Source organism: Equus przewalskii, chromosome 4, assembly GCF_037783145.1.
Source record: "Equus przewalskii isolate Varuska chromosome 4, EquPr2, whole genome shotgun sequence".
NCBI classification, from domain to species: Eukaryota; Metazoa; Chordata; class Mammalia; order Perissodactyla; family Equidae; genus Equus; species Equus przewalskii.
In genome coordinates, this window is record NC_091834.1 from 101347450 (window position 1) to 101366848 (window position 19399).

The window sequence follows — 19399 nt, forward strand, 5'->3', positions numbered from 1 at the left end:
TGAGCTGGAGAGAAGGCTCTCCTCCTCTCTCCCCAGCCTGGATCCGAATGGCAGGAGGACTGTGAGAGCTGCCGCTGCCTCGGTGGGAGGAGTGTCTGCACTCAGCAGTGCCCCCCCCTCACCTGTGCCCAGGTACCCGCCTGCTGCCCTGCTGCCCTCTCAGACTGGCTCCCCCAGCTCCTTCCTGGGTCCCTCCCCAGAGGCTGGTCTTAGGGCCTGGGGCAGGCAGTGCCGGCGCATTGGGGCCATCCTCCTGAGTGGACTGGGGGCCGGTCCCTCTGCAGGGCGAGGTGACCGTGCAGGAGCCAGGGAGCTGCTGTCCCACTTGCCGCCAGGAGACCCTGGGTAAGTGGGGAACCTGGGGCACCTCCTGACACGCCTCTCCCTGCTCTAGGCCCTTTTCCCAAACCACCCCCATGCCTGCCCTGGCAGGCCCCCCTTCCGCAATGCTGCCCACCATGGGGATTGGCAGAGTGAAGACCTCCAGTGCTGATCACAGCACCCGGCCACCCCAGCCCTGACATGCTCCCCTCAGCTCCACGCCCTGTCCCTCTGTTCCCCGCACACAGAGTCCCCTCATCACGGCCTCTCTCTCTGCCCTGCCCCCACCTCCTGTCACTCACCTGCCCCTCCCCACAGAAGAGCAGTCAGCCTCCTGCCGGCACCTCACCGAGCTTCGCAACCTCACCAAGGGCCCCTGCTACCTGGACCAGGTGGAAGTGAGCTACTGCAGTGGGCACTGCCCGTCCAGCACCAACGTCATGCCTGAGGTGAGCCAGCCCGGGGAGTCAGGTCGGCCCGGGTCATCTATTCCTGGAAGACAAAGGTGCTTTCCTACCTGGTCCTCCACCCTTGGCCGCTCTCCTGCTCCCTGGGGTGCCCCCTGCGTCTCCGGGGAATGCCTTCCCAGTGACTTTTGGACTGTTTAAAACATACAGGGAGGAAAGGAGGGGAGATAAGAGATTTTTTCCTGGAGAGGAAAAATGAGTGATCGTGGGAAAGAAATCAGAGGGAGATTTTTTTTTACTGAAAGATTTTGTAGTTTTTAAACTCAGTATTGTGTGACTGTATTACCTATTTCAAAATAAAATTAGAATAGAATTATGTGTAAAATTAAACATTCATTGGGACTTATGCAGTTACTATTCAATCATAGAGCAGGAGCGCCCTTTGCACTTAGGGTCAGAACTGTGCGGTTTAGGGCCCCATTATGCAGTTTAGAAACTGTTAGTCTGTCTCTCCAGCTAGACTGTAAGCGCCTAGGGGTAGGGGCTGTGTCTGTCCCTCTGCTGCTGGATGCAGTGATGGGCACGGGGAAAGCACTCCTGTAACCTGCAGGCTGTGGACGCTCAGACGGGTGGGGGCTGGAGAGAAGGAGCTGGGCTTCCTGGAGAATGGGGCTTGGTGGTGACACATCCCTCCCCTGCCTGGCTGCCCAGCTTGGCGGGAGATCTGGGATCTGGCCCTCCTTCTGCCCCAGCTCCTCTTGGATGGCAAAGGCCAAGAAAGGGAAGAAGTTTGTCCCCTCCCCAGCTCGGTCACCCCTCTCGCCCAGGAGCCGTATCTGCAGAGCCAGTGCGACTGCTGTAGCTACCGCCTGGACCCCGAGAGCCCCGTGCGGATCCTGAACCTGCGCTGTCCTGGCGGCCACACGGAGCCAGTAGTGCTGCCCGTCATCCACAGCTGTCAGTGCAGCGCCTGCCAGGGTGGGTCTGGGTGGGGCTCCCGGTGGGGGTGGGGCGAGGTCTCCGCAGAGGCGGGGGCGGGGCGGGACGGCCCATTGAGAGCCAGGACCCCGTTACCCAACGCTCAGCCCCTCGCCTGGTTCTTCCTCCTGGAATCCGACCGATCTCCTCCAGTCCACTTCCGAGCCTTCTTGCTCATTTCGTCTCCAATCGCATGTAAGCTTGGGGGTTTGGGTCAGTCACACCTGGTTCAGATCCCAGCTCCTCTCTCTCCGTCCTTGCTGAGCCCCCATGACCTCATTTCACAACCGGGCTGACAATCTGCACGGGCTTGTTGGGAGGACTTGGTGAGAGTGAGCGTGTGAAGTGCCCGGCAGCTGCCTCGTTCCTGTTAAGTACCTAGCGTGTGCTAACCCGAGGGCTCACTGCCTGCAGGTGAGAGAGAGACAGGTGGAAGGGTGCCTACACCACCTGGGTGGAGCACAGGGCAGGAGTTCACCTTTGCTCTGGGCTTCTTCCTGCGGCTCTTCCTCCCTCTTCTGCCGGTTTCTCCAGCCTCGTCCCTTCCTGGCCCCACCACTCTGCCTTTTGTGCTAGCGCATCTCCTCTTCACTTGTCCTCCAGGAGGTGATTTCTCAAAGCGCTGAAGGCTCTGCAGGATGAGATCGCTGCCGCCCCGCACGTGATCACCGGGCCCAGCAGCGCTGACCCCCTCCTCCCTTGCCCACCTGTCCCCTCCCTGCCCTGGCACTAGCATATCCCAAATAAAGTGACATTGGCAGCAAGCCCGTGTGTGGAGTCTGCATCTTGGGCCCAGAGGGGAAAGGGAGGAAGGGCGGGTCTGAGTGCTGGCCTGGACCTCGGTCTGTCCCCTGGGGACCTCGGTGAATGGTCATGGCTGGTAAACAGGGCAAGTCACTTCCCGTGCCTGAGCCTTGGTGTCCTCATCTGTAGCGGGTTGAATATGAAGTCTGAAGGTCTATGGTGTTAGACATCTCCAGCGTCACAGGTCATACCCCTCGCCTGTCTGATTTCAGCTGCAGTGTGGTGGCAATTCCAGGGAAGCTCCAGCTCCGCTCATGCTGACATCCACCCCTCCTCCTCCTTTTAAAAGTTTTATTGAGGCATAATTTACATAACTATGAAATTCACCCATTTTAAGTTTACACTTCAGTGACTTTTATAGAAATATACAAAGTTGCACAAACATCATGACAATCCAGTTTTAGAACATTTCCTTCATTTCATGCCCATTTGCAATCAATCCTTCCCCACTCCCGTCCCAGGCAACCAATAAATGGCTTTCTGCCTCAATGGATTTGCCTTTTCTGGACATGTCACATAAATGTCTGGCTTCTTTTTTTTTTTTCAAAGATTTTTTTTTTTAATTTTTTCCTTTTTCTCCCCAAAGCCCCCCGGTACATAGTTGTATATTCTTTGTTGTGGGTCCTTCTAGTTGTGGCATGTGGGACGCTGCCTCAGCGTGGTTTGATGAGCAGTGTCATGTCCGCGCCCAGGATTCGAACCAACGAAACACTGGGCCGCCTGCAGCGGAGCGCGCGAACTTAACCGCTCGGCCACGGGGCCAGCCCCAATGTCTGGCTTCTTTTGATTAGCGTGATGATTCTGAGTTCATCCATAGCACAACATGTATCAGCAAGTGTTCCTTTGTTGCTGAATAGTAATCCATGTGTGGATATACCACATTTTACCTATCCACCCACCAGTTGATGGACATTTGAGTAGTTTCATTTTTTGTCTATTATGAATAAAGCTGCTATCCATATTCCTATACAAGTCTCTGGGCATGTTTTCATTTCTTGTGGGTATGTACCTAGGAGTGGAATTGCTGAGTCATATGGTGAGCTTATGTTTGACTTTTTAAGAAACTTCCAAACTGTTTTCCAAAGTGGCTGCCTCATTTTACATTCCCAGCAGCAGTGTATGAGGCTTCTAGTTTCTCCACATCCTCGTCAACACCTGTTGTTATCTTTTTGATTTTTTGACAGCCAATCAGTGGGTGGGAAGTGGTATTTCATTGCAGTTTTGATTTGCATTTCCCTAATGATGAGTGATGCAGAACACTTTATTTTCATGTGCTACTTGCCATCCTATGTCTTCTTTTCAAGCTTCTTTTGCTTTCTGCCCAGGGCTTTTCCGACACACAGAGAGCCCACTTGGTCTTCACACAGGCACAGCTAGAAGTGCAAGAGTGAGGATGAGATGTAGTAAATGTCTCTGGCGGTTGCCCTCAGCTACTGGGGATGGAGCTACAGATGGATGCTCCAGCCACCATTGTTTGGGGGCATTCTGTGTAATTCTCAGAAGTGGAATGAAGCCCCCAGCGCCACAGCAGTGATCTCTAAAATGTACCCTTCTATCAGTTTTTCCTCTTCCCTGCTTCACCCTCCCAAGTCCCCAGGCCTGCTCTCTGGGGTCACTTTCAGGATGAAGTCCTTGTCTCCAGCTCTGTTTCCGGGATGTGGTGGAGAGAAGGACCCAGGCTGGATGCTTCTGCTCCAGTGCCCAATGATTCTATATATTACATCCTGCTCCCTCATATTTCTCAGACTGTCTCCACAAATGAGAGTCCCATCCAGCTAGAGTTATTGGCAAAGGGGAGAGGGCCAAAGGGAGAGAGGAAAAGGAAGAAGGATCTTTAGTTAATAAAGTGGGACATAGGAAGGGGAACTCTTTCATGAGCAATGAGAATTTGAATTGTCTGAGGTGAGGCCCTAAGTGGGGGCCCTGTTGTGCCAATTCGGTGGGATTCCTGAAAGGGGGTGCCAATGAGCATATTCAATTTCTATATGTTTCCTAGAAAACGTTCCTTCCTGCAAAGCGTTTCTGTTTCACTCTTCGACTTCATTTTCCTGCCCTTCCAGCTGTCACAGGTTTACCCACACCACTCCTATGCTTCTTCCTTGTTCTCCTCCAGGATCTGGGTCCTTCTGTTTTCTAAGTCTATCAGCCCCTGCCTAGTTCTTCTGTCTTGACTAGTGTAGATGAGCGTCTTCAGTTACTTCCCACCTTTTATCTTTCTCCCATCCTCTAGAAAATCTAAGTCCTAGTTCAATACTAAAATCTATCTTATCTCTCCTATCCCTGAGGGTAATGTGTTGAAAGAGCATCGCCCCCAGGGAGTTCAGTGGCATGTCCCCCAGTAGGCCAGCGGCAATGCCAGTGATGAGCCTGGGAGGTATCTGGGTGTACCAGAGATCAGCTGTGGCAAAAACGGTGACAGATCCCTAACAGGAGACAACAGAGACCAATGGGCATGGGCAGCCCAATCAAAGGAGCACCTCTGTGGATGTTTCGGTTAGCTATTGCTATGTAACAAATTAGCACCAACTTAAAACAACCCCCTGTTGTTATCTCACAGTTTTCTGTTTAGGGTCTCTCAAGGCCAAAATCAAGATTTTGTCCAGATGGGGCTTTTATTTGGGGGCTCTTGGTGAGAATCCATTTCCAAATGTATTCAGGTTGCTGGCTCAATTTGGTTCGTTGCAGTTGTAGCACTGAGATCCCCATCACCTTGCTGGCTGTCAGCTCTCTGCTTTTTAAGGTTGTATTCCTTCCCTTCCATTGTCAAGCACATCAATTCCCCCTCATGCCTCAAATATTTTTTATTTCTTTTCTGTCCAAAGACAGAAGAAATTCTGCTTTTTAAAGGGCTCATGTGATTACATTAGGCCCACCCAGATATTCAGGATAATCTCCCTATTTTAAGGTCAATTGTGCCATATGATGTAACACAATCATGGGAGTGGTATCTCCTCATACCCACAGGTCCCAGGAATTAGGGTGGACATCTTTGGATGCAGGGGAGCATTTTAGAAATCCTTGCTCCCACAGTAGGCCTGCATGGCTAGTCAGTGTCTCAGTCTGGCTTCAAAGGTCAGGCAGTAGTCCCTACTCTCCTACCAGGTGGCAACAGGCAGCCAGCGATAATTATTGATTCTTGATCACATATATCCCTCTACGGGGAAGGACTGTCAGGAATATTTGAGAAGGAAAATGTATAAAAGGAATGACATTCCTGATAGTGAAGCAGCCGTTATAATTTGATTATCCGCATGATTTCTGTCCTCTCACACAGGTTACACTCTTTATGCCCTTGTGTATTCAGCCGAAGACTAGAACATCAACCCGGATGTCACTTAGATCCTTAAAATCACCATGTTCTAAACTGCTCTCCACTCATCCTCTTCCCACAACTCCACTCCTCCCCCCAGTGTCTCTACTTGTGCAATCCCTGTTTTATCCACCCCCAAAGTCCTATCCCACTCCGTGGAGTCAAGGAGGGCAGCTGGCCAGAAGCCACACTGCTGAGCTAAGTATTTGGGACAGCGATTGAAAGGAGAGGCCCACTGTCTTCCAAGAGACTAGCTCCTCATGTTCCATGTCCCTGTCTACTTCACTGGTCTTCAGAATGGTCCCTCAACATCACATCTCATTCGCATCCTGCTTGTAAATCCCCCCATTCTGAGCCAGTCCCCCACACCTCCTCTCCATCCACTCCGCCGACTATGCCCTCTGAAACTCCTGCTTTGTCATCAGTAGACTCGGCTCTTTTGTTAACACTTCCAAAAATTTCTTCCACCATCATGTAATTACGAAGCTAGGTTATCTATTCCCTGAAGTCCCCACTCACCGGGAAGCTGATATTTCTCCCACGTCCCACCTCAGGGCCAGGAAGAAAGATCCTTGTCTTCTGTGATGCTCATGTTTATGGTTTCCGCTGGCCAGTTCTCCCTCTACCTCCTACAAAGAGACCTCTTCTTGTGTAGCTTGTGCCACCCAGCTTCACCACCCTCTCTGCTCCTGACTTCCACTGGTCACTTTCCATCATCCAGAGAAGACTTCAGCTCACGGGTCATATTCCTTTCCATGAACTTTCAGCATCTTCAGTGTCCATATGGAGAATCCATTCAAGACTCTGTTCTTATATTCTCACCCCCTCACTGACAATGATCTTCTCCCTCATTTCCACCTTGAGAATCTACTCCCACAATTCGACAATTTTTAAACACTTTCAAATATTTACTTAGCAATCATGACTTCCTATCATTCCAGCTTGCTTGCTATAGATTCCACTGCGATCATTTATTCTGTTTTTGTAGCCTCATGTTCATTGAGCCCACCAGGTTCTCACTTTTCATCAGCCCCCTCCTATCTCCCTTCAGGATTCAGCTTAGATTCATGGCCTTCATGGTGATTCTCATCACCAACTGCACACTAGAATCATCTAAAAACCAATGCCCAGGCCCCATCCTGGACCCAAGAAGTCAAGTTCTTTAAAAGGTCCATGGGTAATCCTAATGTGCAGCTAGATAGAATTGAGAGTCAACTCTCTCTCATTATGGTCCTCCAACGCAAACACTATTAATCCCCCTGCTTCTCTGCCCCCTCCTTCATACCCATCCGGCAGTACTCCAGCCCAAACATCTGCCCAAGATTCTGCTTCTGGACAGAATTTTGCAGACTGGCTATTTTTACCTTAAGTGTGTGATCACAAGCCTCAAATTGGCCTTTAATTCAACTTGGTCATCCTACTTACTGCTTCCCCATAAACCCCATTTCCCATTCTCTGAGATGGCTATCCACACCTTCTCCTCTTCTCCCCACTTCATTTTCATGAGATGACCTTGTCTCATAGAGATGTCATCAGATGGCCATTCCCTCGGTAAATCTACAAACTCCATCTACTCCATCGTCTCCTTCTTCCCTCCTGGTATCATCTAGAAGTGTCCTCACTCCTGGAAAGGCCCTCTATACTCTGGTCCTAGCCCCTACTGCCCTCTCAAGGACTTGGGTCCTGGCTTCATTTCACCTTTGCAGAATCTGCAGTTCCCTTCCCATCAACACAGAAACATGGCCTTCTGTCTCACAGCTTAGCCCCTTGCCTGACCACACATTTTCCTCTAGATTCTGCCCATTTTTCTGCACCTTTTCACAGAAAAACTTGTCAAAAGAACATCTATCTTAGCTGTCTCAATTATTTCACCTCCAATTTTTTTACTCAAAAACGAGAATTTGTTATAAGAATACAGGGATAACTCACGGGTGGAACTATAGCTCTCCAAGGTAGTGATACAGCTGGGCCCCGGAGCCGGCGGTTGGAAGGCCATCTGGAGTCCTCTCTCTGTCTTCTCCTCTTTTCACATGCGTATTTCTCACAAATGCAGACTCACCTACCAAGGAGTGAATCTGGCAGAAGGTAGCTGGTCAAAGCATACAAGGCTGTTGACTGAATTGTGTGCTCCTAAATCCATATGTTCAGGCCTTAAACCCCAATGTGACCGTATTTGGAAATAGGGCCTTTAAGGAGGTAACTAAGGTTAAATGATGTCATAAGGGTGTAGCCCTGATAGGATTAGTGTCCCTATAAGAAGAGACACCCCCCCCCCGCACCCCAAGTGCACACAAGAAGAGGTCGTGAAGGCACACAGTGAGTTGGTGTCTGTCTATAAGCCAGGAAGAGAGATCTCGCCAGAAACCAACCATGCGGGCACTCTGATCTGGGACTTCTAGCCTGCAAAACAGTAAGGAAGTGATCGTCTCTATTTAAGCCATACAGGCTATGGTACATTGTTGTGGCAGCCTGAGCTGCCTAATACAAGGTCAAATATCAAGAAGGATTGAATCTTCCTCACATTTCTAAAGAAGGTTTTCTTATTGGCCCTACTGAGTTTAGTTCTATTCAACCCTGGCTAGGAAAGCAGGGTCATACAAGGAAAAACGGTTATTTGGGACCTACCCAAGGGTGATAATCAAATATTTACCAATCGTTATGGCAATATGTATTAATAAAACTTTAAAAATATAAACTATATTTCTTCTTATTTAAAATTTTGCATTGTGACTTAAAACACACATACATAAAAATGCATAAAAAATAAATGCACAGTTTAATGAATAATTGTAAAACAAGCATCTGGGTCACCACCGTCTAAGTCTAGAAACAGAACACTGTTCTCATGCCGGAAACTTCTGTGTCCCTTCCCAAACGCACCTGCCTCCCTCTCCCCTAAAGTTAATTTTCTTGCAAACTTTATAATAATCACTTCTTTACTTTCTGTAGTTTTACTTCTATGCATACATAGTGGGGAGAGGGCCACAAAAGAGCTTTCTAGAGTGCTGGAAATTTTCTATATCTGATCTGGGTGGTGATTACATGGTACACGTGTAAAAATACATTGAGTCTTACTGGTACTATTATTATTATACTATTACATCCATATATACTACAAACTAAATTGTTATAATTATTACTTTATATAATTTTATATTTCTTAAAGAAGATAAGAGAAGAAAGGGGAGCAAGTATATTTTTATAGCGTGGTCTTCTCTTTTCTAGTCTTTTCTCCCTTAAATTCACCCTCTACTCTGCAATACGACTGATCCAACCAAAGTGCAAATTTTCTTATACCGTTCACCAACTTAAAATGCATTTCAAATTCCTTAATGTAGCAAACTCTCCCTTCCACATCCAGCCACTGTGTATCTCCCCAGCGTCATTTCCCATAACTTCCTGTCTTACACACTGTCCCTGCACCATTTGCTTGTCTCTTTGGCTTTGCTCACGCTCTTTCTTATGCCCAGTTGTCTGTCTGAGCTGGCTTGGGCTGCCACAACAAAATAGACCAGGTGGCTTAAATAACAAAAATCCATTTTCTCACAGTTCTGGAGGTTGTAAGTTTGAGATCAAGGAGCCAGAACAGTCAGGTTCTGATAAGGACTCTCTTCCTGGCCTACAGCCAGCTGCCTTCTCACTATTTCCTCACATGGCAGAGAGAGTAAGCTCTCCAGTGTCTCTTCTTATACGGGCACTAATCGTATCATGAAAGCCGCACCCTCCTGTCCTCATCTAAACCTAATGACTTCCCAAAGGCCCCACATCTAAATACCATCACACTGGGGTTAGGGCTTCAACATACGAATTTTTTTAGTGTGCGGTGGTACTATTCCGTCCATAGCACCTCCTTTACTTGGCTAGTTCCTACCTCTTGTTTTAATTCCGCTCAGGCACCACTTCCTCAGGAAATCCTTACTAACCACCCCATATCTTCCCATCACTGCACTCTAAAGTGACAGCATGCTTTATTACGGTCTTCTGCTCACCTCTTTCATTGCACTTGTCTCTTTGTTTTGTAATTATCTGTTTCTCCAATAGACTATGAGTTCATTGACGGCAAGGATTTTGTTACATTCAACTGTGTTACATTCCCAAACCTTGCACAGTGCCTGGCACATAGTAGGCAACCAATGATGCTTTTTGAAGGAATGTAAGAAAAGTATTACCCTCCTTGATCAAATAAAGTCTGGAACCTTCAAGGTTAACACTGGCCCTAAAAATGCGAGGGAACAAACGCAAGAACGGAGGGATCTCATAGCCTAATTAGAGTGCTTTGCCCTATTGCAGGGTCTGGGAGAGCGTCGAAGGGACTTTATCTAAGAACTATCACCCAGGAGGGTGGCGGGAAGGGCAGAGAGAGCTGCTCGGCGTCCAATCAGGACCCAACATTCCGGGAGCCAATAGCAGCTTTGAGAGCCGCCTACTGAGGCCGGACTACGCTTCCCGTGATGCCCCGCTGCCTCGTGCTAGGCAGCTGTCGTAAAGCGGCTCGCTCGGCACGACGATAGTCCCAGCTGCGCGCTTCTCCCGGCTCCGCCAGCGCTCCCGCCCCCACGACGTGGGAGATCCAGTTCCCGGCCGCGTTACCTCCCCGCCGGGGCGGTCTCCCCTTCAGGGGCTCCCGTCACCAAGGTGGTCGCGGCTGCGGCTTCCTCGGGCCTGGCCGCGGGGGGAGGGGGCGGCCGGGAGGCAGTGGCTGGGTCAGCACGGGGCACCGAAAGCGGGGCCATGGAGCCCAGGGAGTCGGGGAAGGTAGGCCTGGAAGGGCCCTGGGGCCGCCCACCCCCTTCCCGTAGATCCCTGATCTGGGCTCTGGCGAGGCGGGCGGTACGGGCGGAGTCCCCGCAGATGAGCCAGCCTTGCAGGGAAGGACTCGCCCGCTCGCCCGCCGCCTCTTCCTCTGCGCTTGGGCAGCAGCCTCTGGGCGGGGGCGCAGGGAGGAGCGGACTCCTGGTTCCGAGTGCCGCGCAGCCTCCCGGCTCCGCTCCGTCTCCGGCTTGGCCAGCCGCCCTTCGCCAAGTGACAACTCGGTTGATGCAGGGGTGGGTGACCCCGCTCAGTGTAGTGATGCGAAAGTGCTCCCTGTTTTCCCACACCACCGTTGGCGTTTTTTGAAGAGGCCCAACTTGTTTTAAGCGTTTCAGGCTGAATAAGACCCCAGTGGGAGCCAAGGGGTAGCATCACCGAGAGGAAGGGTGAGGGCTTGGTCCTACCTACATCCCGCTTCTTAAGACAGGGTTAAGAAGAAAAGCAAAAGGCATCTGACATATTTCTTGCCGACTTCAGTTTCCAGCTTATCTGCTTCATGGAGTATCTGAGCATTGCTTAGAAGCGTGTTTCATAAACTTGCCTCAGGCTTTGAGCAGCAGGCTGTGAGTTGGAAGAAAAGGTGGGAAAAGCTACTTGAAGGTAGAGTTAAGTGGGTTTGACAGGATTGCTGGAGCACCAAGGCAGTGTCAGCAAAGACCAGCGTGCTTGTAGGCGCTTGACTTGGAGACAGTGATAGCCTGTTAGACCTAAGGTCTTGGTGTTCTTTGCCACCCGTTCTTGAGGACTTTTTCTTCTTGGGCACACAGGAAATTACCTCATCAGAGGTTTTGGAGTGCTGACTGAGTCCCTCCTTTAAAATTTTTGTTGTTGTTCATTTAATAAACATCTGTGAGCTGTCATTCACTTTGAACCAGAGGCTAGAAGTACAAAGATAAATGTGAAATGACCACTTTCTTCAATTAGCTCTCTTGCAGTTTTCACTTCAATGACTTGGATAAGCCTGGAAAGGTTGTCCCACAGACAAAAGAGAGAAAGGATGATGAGATTAATTTGATGCTGTAGTTTTTCCTGGAAAGACTGGGAAGGACTCTGAATTACAAAAGAAGTTACTCCTTGCTTAAGCGTCTCTTCTGTACTGCCCCCCTGCCCCAAGCTACAGTGATGCATTTTCCAGATGAAACAACCTACTAAGGAAACAGTCCAAGACAATAAAGTTCAACAGAACCTAACTAAAGGAAGACTGAAAGTCAGCTGTGTGCCAGCCACATGTTAAGCACTGTAGGGGATGCCAAAAAAGTAAAGGAAGTGGTCCTTACCCTCAGGTAATATCCACATTAGTTTAGATTGAAGCTGAGTTTGGATGAGGGGGAGCAAAATGTGAGGCAGAAGGGTTATAAACAATTGGCATTGAAAATTGGAGTTAGTGATTTGAGGTTGATTTCAAGCAATTCTGTTCAGTTATAGGTTTTCTGAGTCTTTAATGGGAGAAGAGAGAAATACAGACATTTTGAGAGGTGGAGGAGAAATTTGATGTCTTTCAGGCCGGAGCACTAATTGAAAGCCCTGGGGGCTGGGAATTTCACTCCTGATTTTGCTCTTATTTGCAGGGTGCTTCAAAAAGGTGCTCACCCTTCTCAAGTGCATCATTTTTCTTACCTGGGAAATGAGAACGTTATCCAAAGATGAAATAAAGTGATTGCAAAATAAACTGGCAGTGTAAGATGTATTGCAAATGAATGACAATAACTAAGGCCTGGGTGGAATGGCTCTTCTCTTCTACGGCTCTATTCTGAATCTCAGTTTTGGCTCAAAGCTGGAGACTAGGGGTCCACTTGAGACAGTGGCATGGTCTGTTATTAGAATCTTCCTTTTGGTGCTATTTTGTGATATTTATTAACTAAAAGCAATCTTGGCCCGTTGGACTGCGTGTGGGGTATCTTGCCTGTCATTGGCAGAAGGATGGATAGAGATCAAAGACTTTTCCCCATCACCCTATCTCATCCTGTTTTATTTTCTTTCCAGCTCTTATCACTCTACAGAAGTCTCACATTTATCTCTTTGTTTACATGTTTGTTGACGTTGCTCTCTGCTGTATCCCCAGCTGAACAGTGGAGCAGCCCCTGGCATTTGCTAGGTTCTCAGTATTTTTTGAATGAATAACTCATAAAGTAGCGTCACTGCAGGAGCACTTTTGCTGCAAGGCATGGGTGCTGGGAAGAGGACTGCAGTCAGGCCCTGGTGTGCCCTCTGGGAGTCTGTTGGTGCTGCCAAAAGAGGGCTGATGCGAAGTTATTTGTGCATGTATTTATTGCCTCAGTGATTCTGGTTCCTGGCCCCCTCTGTCTTTCCCATAGAAGGATCACTTCCTTCTCATTTATCTCTGGACACAATTCTGTTATTGCATTTGTATCATAGTTGTCTGTCCCCTCCAGATAGATTTTAATCTCCTTCACAATAGAGATGGTGTTTTTCATATCTTAGGGTCACGATGCACCAAGCACATAGAAATATAGTAATAAATAAGTTGAATGAAAAAAATTAAGTGCCTAGGAAGTACTTTTCTGTATAACCTGGTGGTGGGGAGCTGGGAGGTGATGGTGAAGGGGGTTATAAAATAAGCCATAGGCTTCCTGAGTACCAGGCTCCACGAGGGATGAAAGCCTTCCTTGCTCAGGGGAAGGAGAAAGTCATGGGCCACATGGTTAGGTGGTTAGGCCCTCATGAAAGGGATGGAGTGTGACTAGGAACTTCGTGGGTGGGTAGACTTCGTTGGTGGGAGGAAATGGGCAGAGTTTGGAATCTAGAGATTGGATGTGTAGAGGGAGGAAAAGCGCAAGATACAACCAGTCATTAGAATTACACTAATCTGGCTGTAGTAGAGATTCCAGGTGTGGCAATAACTGGAGCTAAGGTTAGGAAGGTGGGTTAGATTCAGGCTGAGGGGACTTTGTGCTGGGCTGAGAAGTCAGAGCTCTACCCTGTAGAAAGTGGGAATCTTTGCTTTATATATAGATTAGGAACTCCTCTTATTCAAGTCAAGCAGATTTGTGTTTTCTTTATACTGCAGTCAACTGGAATCAGAATGCTCTTGCCATGATACTGGTTAAAAAGGAGGTACCAAGTGTCAGGGGAATTAGTCTTCTTGGGAAGACACTTCTTTATTATCCACACATTCTGTCCTGGCCACTCTCTTCATCCTTGGGGAGCTACAGTGATGGGGCCATTGGCTCTAATTATGCCCACCTGTTCCCTCTAGGGGGAAGCATGAGTGGGTGCGAATAGGGAGCCCTGCTTTCCCTGGTCACAAATTTTTTAACCTGCCCCAGTCGGAACAGCTTGCCCTCTTGTCCTGGTGTACGGTCATCTTGCTGGTTCTGGCTTCAGCGCAATCTTGAGGGTTCTCCCTCCCCGCACCCACGTTGGCTCTCCCTAGGCCATGTCTTGTGTACCCTTTCCTGTCTGACTGCCTTCTTTTAGCAGGGCCCATCCTCCTGTAAGTCTTTGGAAATATAATCGCATTTTGCTTTGGAAGACACTGAGAGCAAATAGTTATTTAAAACATACACATTTGGCAGTACAATTCCATTTTTGTTTTTAAAACTTCTTTCTTACACATTCATAGACAAAAGACTGGAAGGTTACATACCAAATGTTAGTAGTAATTCTTTTTCAGTAAGGGATTGTAGACGATCTTAAAACATATTTTCTGCTTATTGTCTAAATTTTCTGCAGTGAATATGTATTGACTCAAAAGAAAAATACTCAAATTATTATTTATTTATTTATTTATTTAAAGATTGGCACCTGGGCTAACAACTGTTGCCAACCTTTCTTTTTTTTTTTTCTGCTTTATCTCCCCAAACCCCCCCTGTACACAGTTGTATATCTTAGTTGCAGGTCCTTCTAGTTGTGGGATTCAAATTATCTTTTAAATAGACAATTCAGTAGCAATTGATAAGAATTATCTGTGTTGTTTTTCTCGAGACACTTCACTGTTGAAGTTAAAATAGATATTTCATATGCTTGAAATTTGAGTATAAAGTTACAAGGCAATTTTAAACAAACATACTAGAACTTGCTATAAATGGAAATGAGTGTATCCCCTTTAGAGTTGTCATTTTGGAAGGACTTATACTTAGCTCCAAGGATGCTATTTTCCCAAAATGTTATTTTTCTTTGCAGGTCAGGAATTTCTTTTTTCTTGGTAATTTTTATTTATTTATTTGATTTGGTCATAAAGGTTTGTGGTGTGAAATTAAAAAGGACAAACAACAAGGAGTTTTCTGACTATTTTCTTTTCTGATTATTTCTTTTATAACTTTGTTTTGTGGCTATTAATGATAGTTGTTGTTTGTTTTTTTTTTGGTGAGGAAGATTGTCCCTGTGCTAAGATCTGTGCCGATCTTCCTCTATTTTCTATGTGGGGCACCACCACAGCACAGCTTGATGAGTGGTGCTAGGTCTGCACCCAGGATCCGAACCTGCGAACCCCAGGCTGCCAAAGCTGAGTGCAAACTTAACCGCTGCTCCCCCAGGCTGGCCCCAGTTTTTTTTTTTTTTAATCTTCTCGCTGCTTCCCCTTCATTTCCTTAGTCCACCCCCCATCTGTTTTGGTTTCTTTCAGCCCTGGTAGAGCTCAGATGTCTGGTAGGCCAGTTGTTTGCTAACACTTAACAGAGGAAAGCCAACCTTCTAACTGGAAGCTCTGAGCACGTGGAAAGGAGGGCTTGTCAACTCGGAGACTCGTGTAGGAGACTCTGGGCAGGCATTTGTGGGGGAACAGCTTTCTCCAATTCCTCAATTATTTCAGCCTCTCTGCCTTCACTCCCAGGCTAGAGGTTTGCTGTGCTGTCAGATCCTGAGCATTTTGAAGATTTAGTGGTACAAGTTGGGTTGTTTCTCAGTTTGCCCACTGCGGGATGGGGATTCTGTTTTCTTGGATCTGAGGAAGATTGGCCCTGAGCTAACATCTGTTGTCAATCTTCCTCTTTTTGCTTGAAGAAGATTGTCCCTGAGCTAACGTCTGCACCAGTGTTCCTCTAGTTTGAATGTGGGATGCCACCACAGTGTGACTTGATGAGCAGTGCATACGTCCATGCCCAGGATTCGAACCGGCGAACCCCAGGCTGCCAAAACGGAGCATGTGAACTTCACTATGCCACCAAGCCAGCCCCTCAGTTGTTACTTTTTTATCTTTTCAACTTTTCAACTTCTAAAATTTTATTACTGTTGTCCCCTCATTGTTCCCCATTCTAAGGGGTGTTTTGTTTTGGAGTTTTGGGGGGAGGAGAATGTCTTTTAAATTCACAAGGAGGAAGCAAAATTCAGTGTACTTGTTCAATCTGCCATCTTAATCCAGAACTCCCCAAAACATTTTCCGAAACCGCTCATGCCTTTTTTGGTGGAACATAGCCACTTTTCAAGCCCCAGGGGATGTAGTTCTCAGCTCTAAAGCTTTGCCTGTCTTGATCATCAACTTCACTTGCAGACATAGTTCTGAATGACTTTCGACTATTTCTAAAAATCAGATACATCTTCCTAAGTGAAGATTTACCATGTTCAAGATTTTGCAAAAGAATGTGCCATAAGTTGTTGCCGAGGCACTGGGTGAGAAGGAATGGGTCCTGTGGGAAGGTAGGTGAAGAGCATGCCAGGAAAGGGTTATGAAATTCTTGAGTCAGCCTTCTGTATGACCGTTGTTTCAGTGTGTGGCCCTTCCTAGAAGAGCGAGTCTCATTCCCACTGTGACTTGTACCCAGGTGGCGAGAAGCATAAGTGTAGGTCTTGTATGTAGATTGACAATGCCCCAACCCCTGCAGATCTGATACTCTCCCAGAGTAGGGGTGCCCTCAGGTGGTCGTGAACACAGGTGTGAAAGACTAATCCCAGGAAGAAGTTGGTGCTTAGCTGGTGTCATTTTTCCTTTCAGGCTCCTGTGACATTCGATGACATCACAGTGTACTTGCTTCAAGAGGAATGGATGCTGCTGAGTCAGCAACAGAAGGAAATCTGTGGTTCTGACAAGCTGGTGGCGCCACTGGGTATGGGTTCCTGTGCACTTCCTCCAGCCCTGAATCTGGATCAGCATTCCCAACTGTACCCAGACCATGACATACATGAGACTTTTCTGGAATCCCACCATGTTTTCCAGGCATCTTTGCACTGTTCATCTGTTCATCTCATATCTAACTTCACTGCACATGGGTTCACACACCACCCTTTCTCTTCTACCTTAAAGTGGCCAAGAGCAGTGGGGAAATTGGGCATGTCTAGGCTAGACCTCAATGCCTCAGGATACCCCAAGGTGCCAGGTGGAAAGCCCCGCCTGTGGTCTTTGGAGCTGCAAGGTGGATACTGTTTCAGTGCCCATAGGACACTGGAGGTAGTGAGCGGAGGGAGGAGGAGCATCAGATCGGGAGTGCGGAAATCTGGTCTCAGCCCCTCTCCACCACGTGATGCTCCTTTGCCTTAGCCACGCCCTTTAGCCTTTTTAAGCTTTGGTGTCCTTCTTCATAGGGTTGTTGTAGAGGTTTAATGAGATAAAACAGCTTAAAACTCAGTGCCCGTGTAGGTATTTTTCATCTTTTCTATTTTCGTTTGTTTTTTTGTGAGGAAGATTCTCCCAGGGTTAACATCGGCTGCCAATCTTCCCTTTTTTGTATGTGAGCTGCTGTGACAGCATGCCCACTGACAGAGAAGTGGTGTAGGTCTGTGCCTGGGAACCAAACCTGGGCTGCTGCAGCAGAGCGGGCCAAACTTAAGCACTAGGCCGCCGGGGTGGACCCTTTTCTATTTCTGAATGTCCTTTCTCTGCTTCTATGGGTAGACCTCTGTACCATGGACAGAGGTGATTGTGTTTCAACATGTGTGTACTGTTTTCTGATTTCAATTTGGTGACCATCTGCCCTGCCTTTCATTTCTCCTTTCGTCTTGGCCCTCGTCTAAGGGTTATGGGAGCCACGGTCTCAGATCCCTGTGGTTGGAGGGATTGTGGCTGGGTTGGGTCTTCTTTCCCTGCCTACTAAAAACGGTTTGAAACAAACTACTGGTTCTTTTAAACCAGAAGCAGCAGCTTGTGGGCCAGATTTGGCCCACACCTTTTTGTTGTTTTGCTGTCATCACTTTTGTTTGGCTTCCTTGAAATATTTAAATAAGTTGTCAATATTTAACCGCTGGGAGTTTTCACATGCAAATATGATTTCTGGCTTCTCTTGAAAAGTGAGACAGCCTGGCGGGGCTGAGCCCGTGTTCCACATGGCACCCGCTCCTGGCATGGCACAGCAGCTGTCCCCACGCACAGGTGTGAGTCCTCCAGGTGCCCCAGCCTCCGCCCCCGGCTGGTTTCTTCAGTTGTATTACTGGTCTGGCCCCTCTCAGTATTTGAGTTTGTGAGTCTGTTCTGAACCAATAGTCTTCATACCTACAAGCCTCACTTGTGCCCCTCATTGCTGTCACTTCGTCCCCCATTCTTTTAGGGGCCTCACAGGTGTCTGAGTTTCTAAATCACGTATTAAACCATTGAGATTCCTACTTGCCTTCCTGACCATTTATCTTACAATGCTGAGAGCATGTCACAGACAGACCCTCCTTAATGTGGTGACCTGGATCCAGGACCTCATAGTGCCTTTCTCTGTTCCTGACTCAGGACCAACTGTTGCCAACCCAGAGCTGTTCTGTAAGTTTGAGCGAGGGCCAGAGCCATGGCTAAGCAATGTCCAGGGCCAGAGGGATCTCCTGAGCTACCAGCCAGGTGAGTGTGGACCCACCCAGGAGGAGGGGCCTTAGCTGGAGAGGGGGCAGGAGGCTGGGCACGAGGACTCCTGTCTCATCCTCTGCTTCTCCCTGTTCTCTACCAGCTGACACACAAACGCTCTTCTCCCGCTGTCACCTGATCTAAAATATACACACCTGTCCCGTCATCATTCTCCAACCTCTCATCTCCCTCTATTTCATTTCTACCCAAGAGTATATGATTGTTTATAATTATGTATTTTGAGTTCCAGGAAGGCATGACTTTGTCTTATTCATTGCTGTGTTCCCAGTGCCAAGAACAATGCCTGGCACGTGGTAGTTGCACGGTAGATAATCATTGAGTGAATGGATGAAAGAATGAGGGAGTGTCTGCTGTGTTCTGGGGATTTATCTTTGCTTTCCTCCTTTGATAAGCCTGGCCTGTTTGGGGACGGGCTTGGCTAGAGCCAGGCCAAATGGCATCTTGTCGTTGTGTAAGATGACTGAGTTAACCCAGCCCCTGCTGTGGAAGAAGCGGTGGGTGGGAACAAGCTCCTGTGTGAATCGCATCATGGAAGTTTGCCCTCTCAGAGGGACCATGAGGAGCCCTGGACTTCATAGCTACTAATTCATTTTGTTTTGTTTTCCCATGCTGGGCTCTTAATTTTGAGCCTACTGGCTCTTTATTAGCAGCTTTGTGCTCCTGGGGTTGGCTTCAGTTTTGTCGACTGATCTGTTGGCAGGGAGCAGATACTATTGAGTCCTTGGCCGTTGGGCATCTGACCTTATGTCGATGCATAAGAAATGGCTCTAGAGGAGTTAGAGTCGTCTGAGCTGCATTTCAACTACGGAGTGAATAAAGAAACTTCTAGTTTAGCTTGAAGAAGAAAAATCTTAGTTTGTGAGAGTTTTCACCTCTTTGAAGGGCTGTGGTATGAGAGAGGACTTAGGCTTGTGTTTCTCTTGAGGGCTGCAGTGGCACCCCTGGGTGGAAGTTGTGCAAAGATGGATTGCAGCTTAAGGAGAGCTCTCTGGGGACCTGGGAGGTAGGTTACTGTCTTGCCCCAAATGTACA

The 19399-nt window shown here is 47.9% G+C and overlaps 2 protein-coding genes across 4 annotated transcripts in view; both read left to right on the plus strand.

Annotated features, from left to right (window-relative positions):
* Nucleotides 1-2470, plus strand: part of SSPO (SCO-spondin) — a 45514-nt gene extending 43044 nt beyond the window's left edge. The window contains exons 84-88 of the mRNA XM_070616716.1: nt 37-132; nt 285-345; nt 640-770; nt 1556-1706; nt 2310-2470. Coding sequence (XP_070472817.1) covers nt 37-132; nt 285-345; nt 640-770; nt 1556-1706; nt 2310-2332 — 462 coding nt within the window. The 3' untranslated portion in view covers nt 2333-2470. The remainder of the gene's footprint in view (nt 1-36; nt 133-284; nt 346-639; nt 771-1555; nt 1707-2309) is intronic.
* Nucleotides 2471-10270: 7800 nt separating this feature from the next.
* ZNF862 (zinc finger protein 862) overlaps nt 10271-19399 on the plus strand; it is a 34148-nt gene continuing 25019 nt past the window's right edge. The window contains exons 1-3 of one of the 3 annotated variants that reach the window (XM_008541849.2): nt 10271-10575; nt 16523-16634; nt 18239-18343. In XM_008541849.2, the coding sequence (XP_008540071.2) occupies nt 10552-10575; nt 16523-16634; nt 18239-18343 (241 nt within the window). In that variant the 5' untranslated portion in view covers nt 10271-10551. The remainder of the gene's footprint in view (nt 10576-16522; nt 16635-18238; nt 18344-19399) is intronic. The other 2 variants (XM_070616718.1, XM_070616719.1) reach the window with 2 other exon arrangements.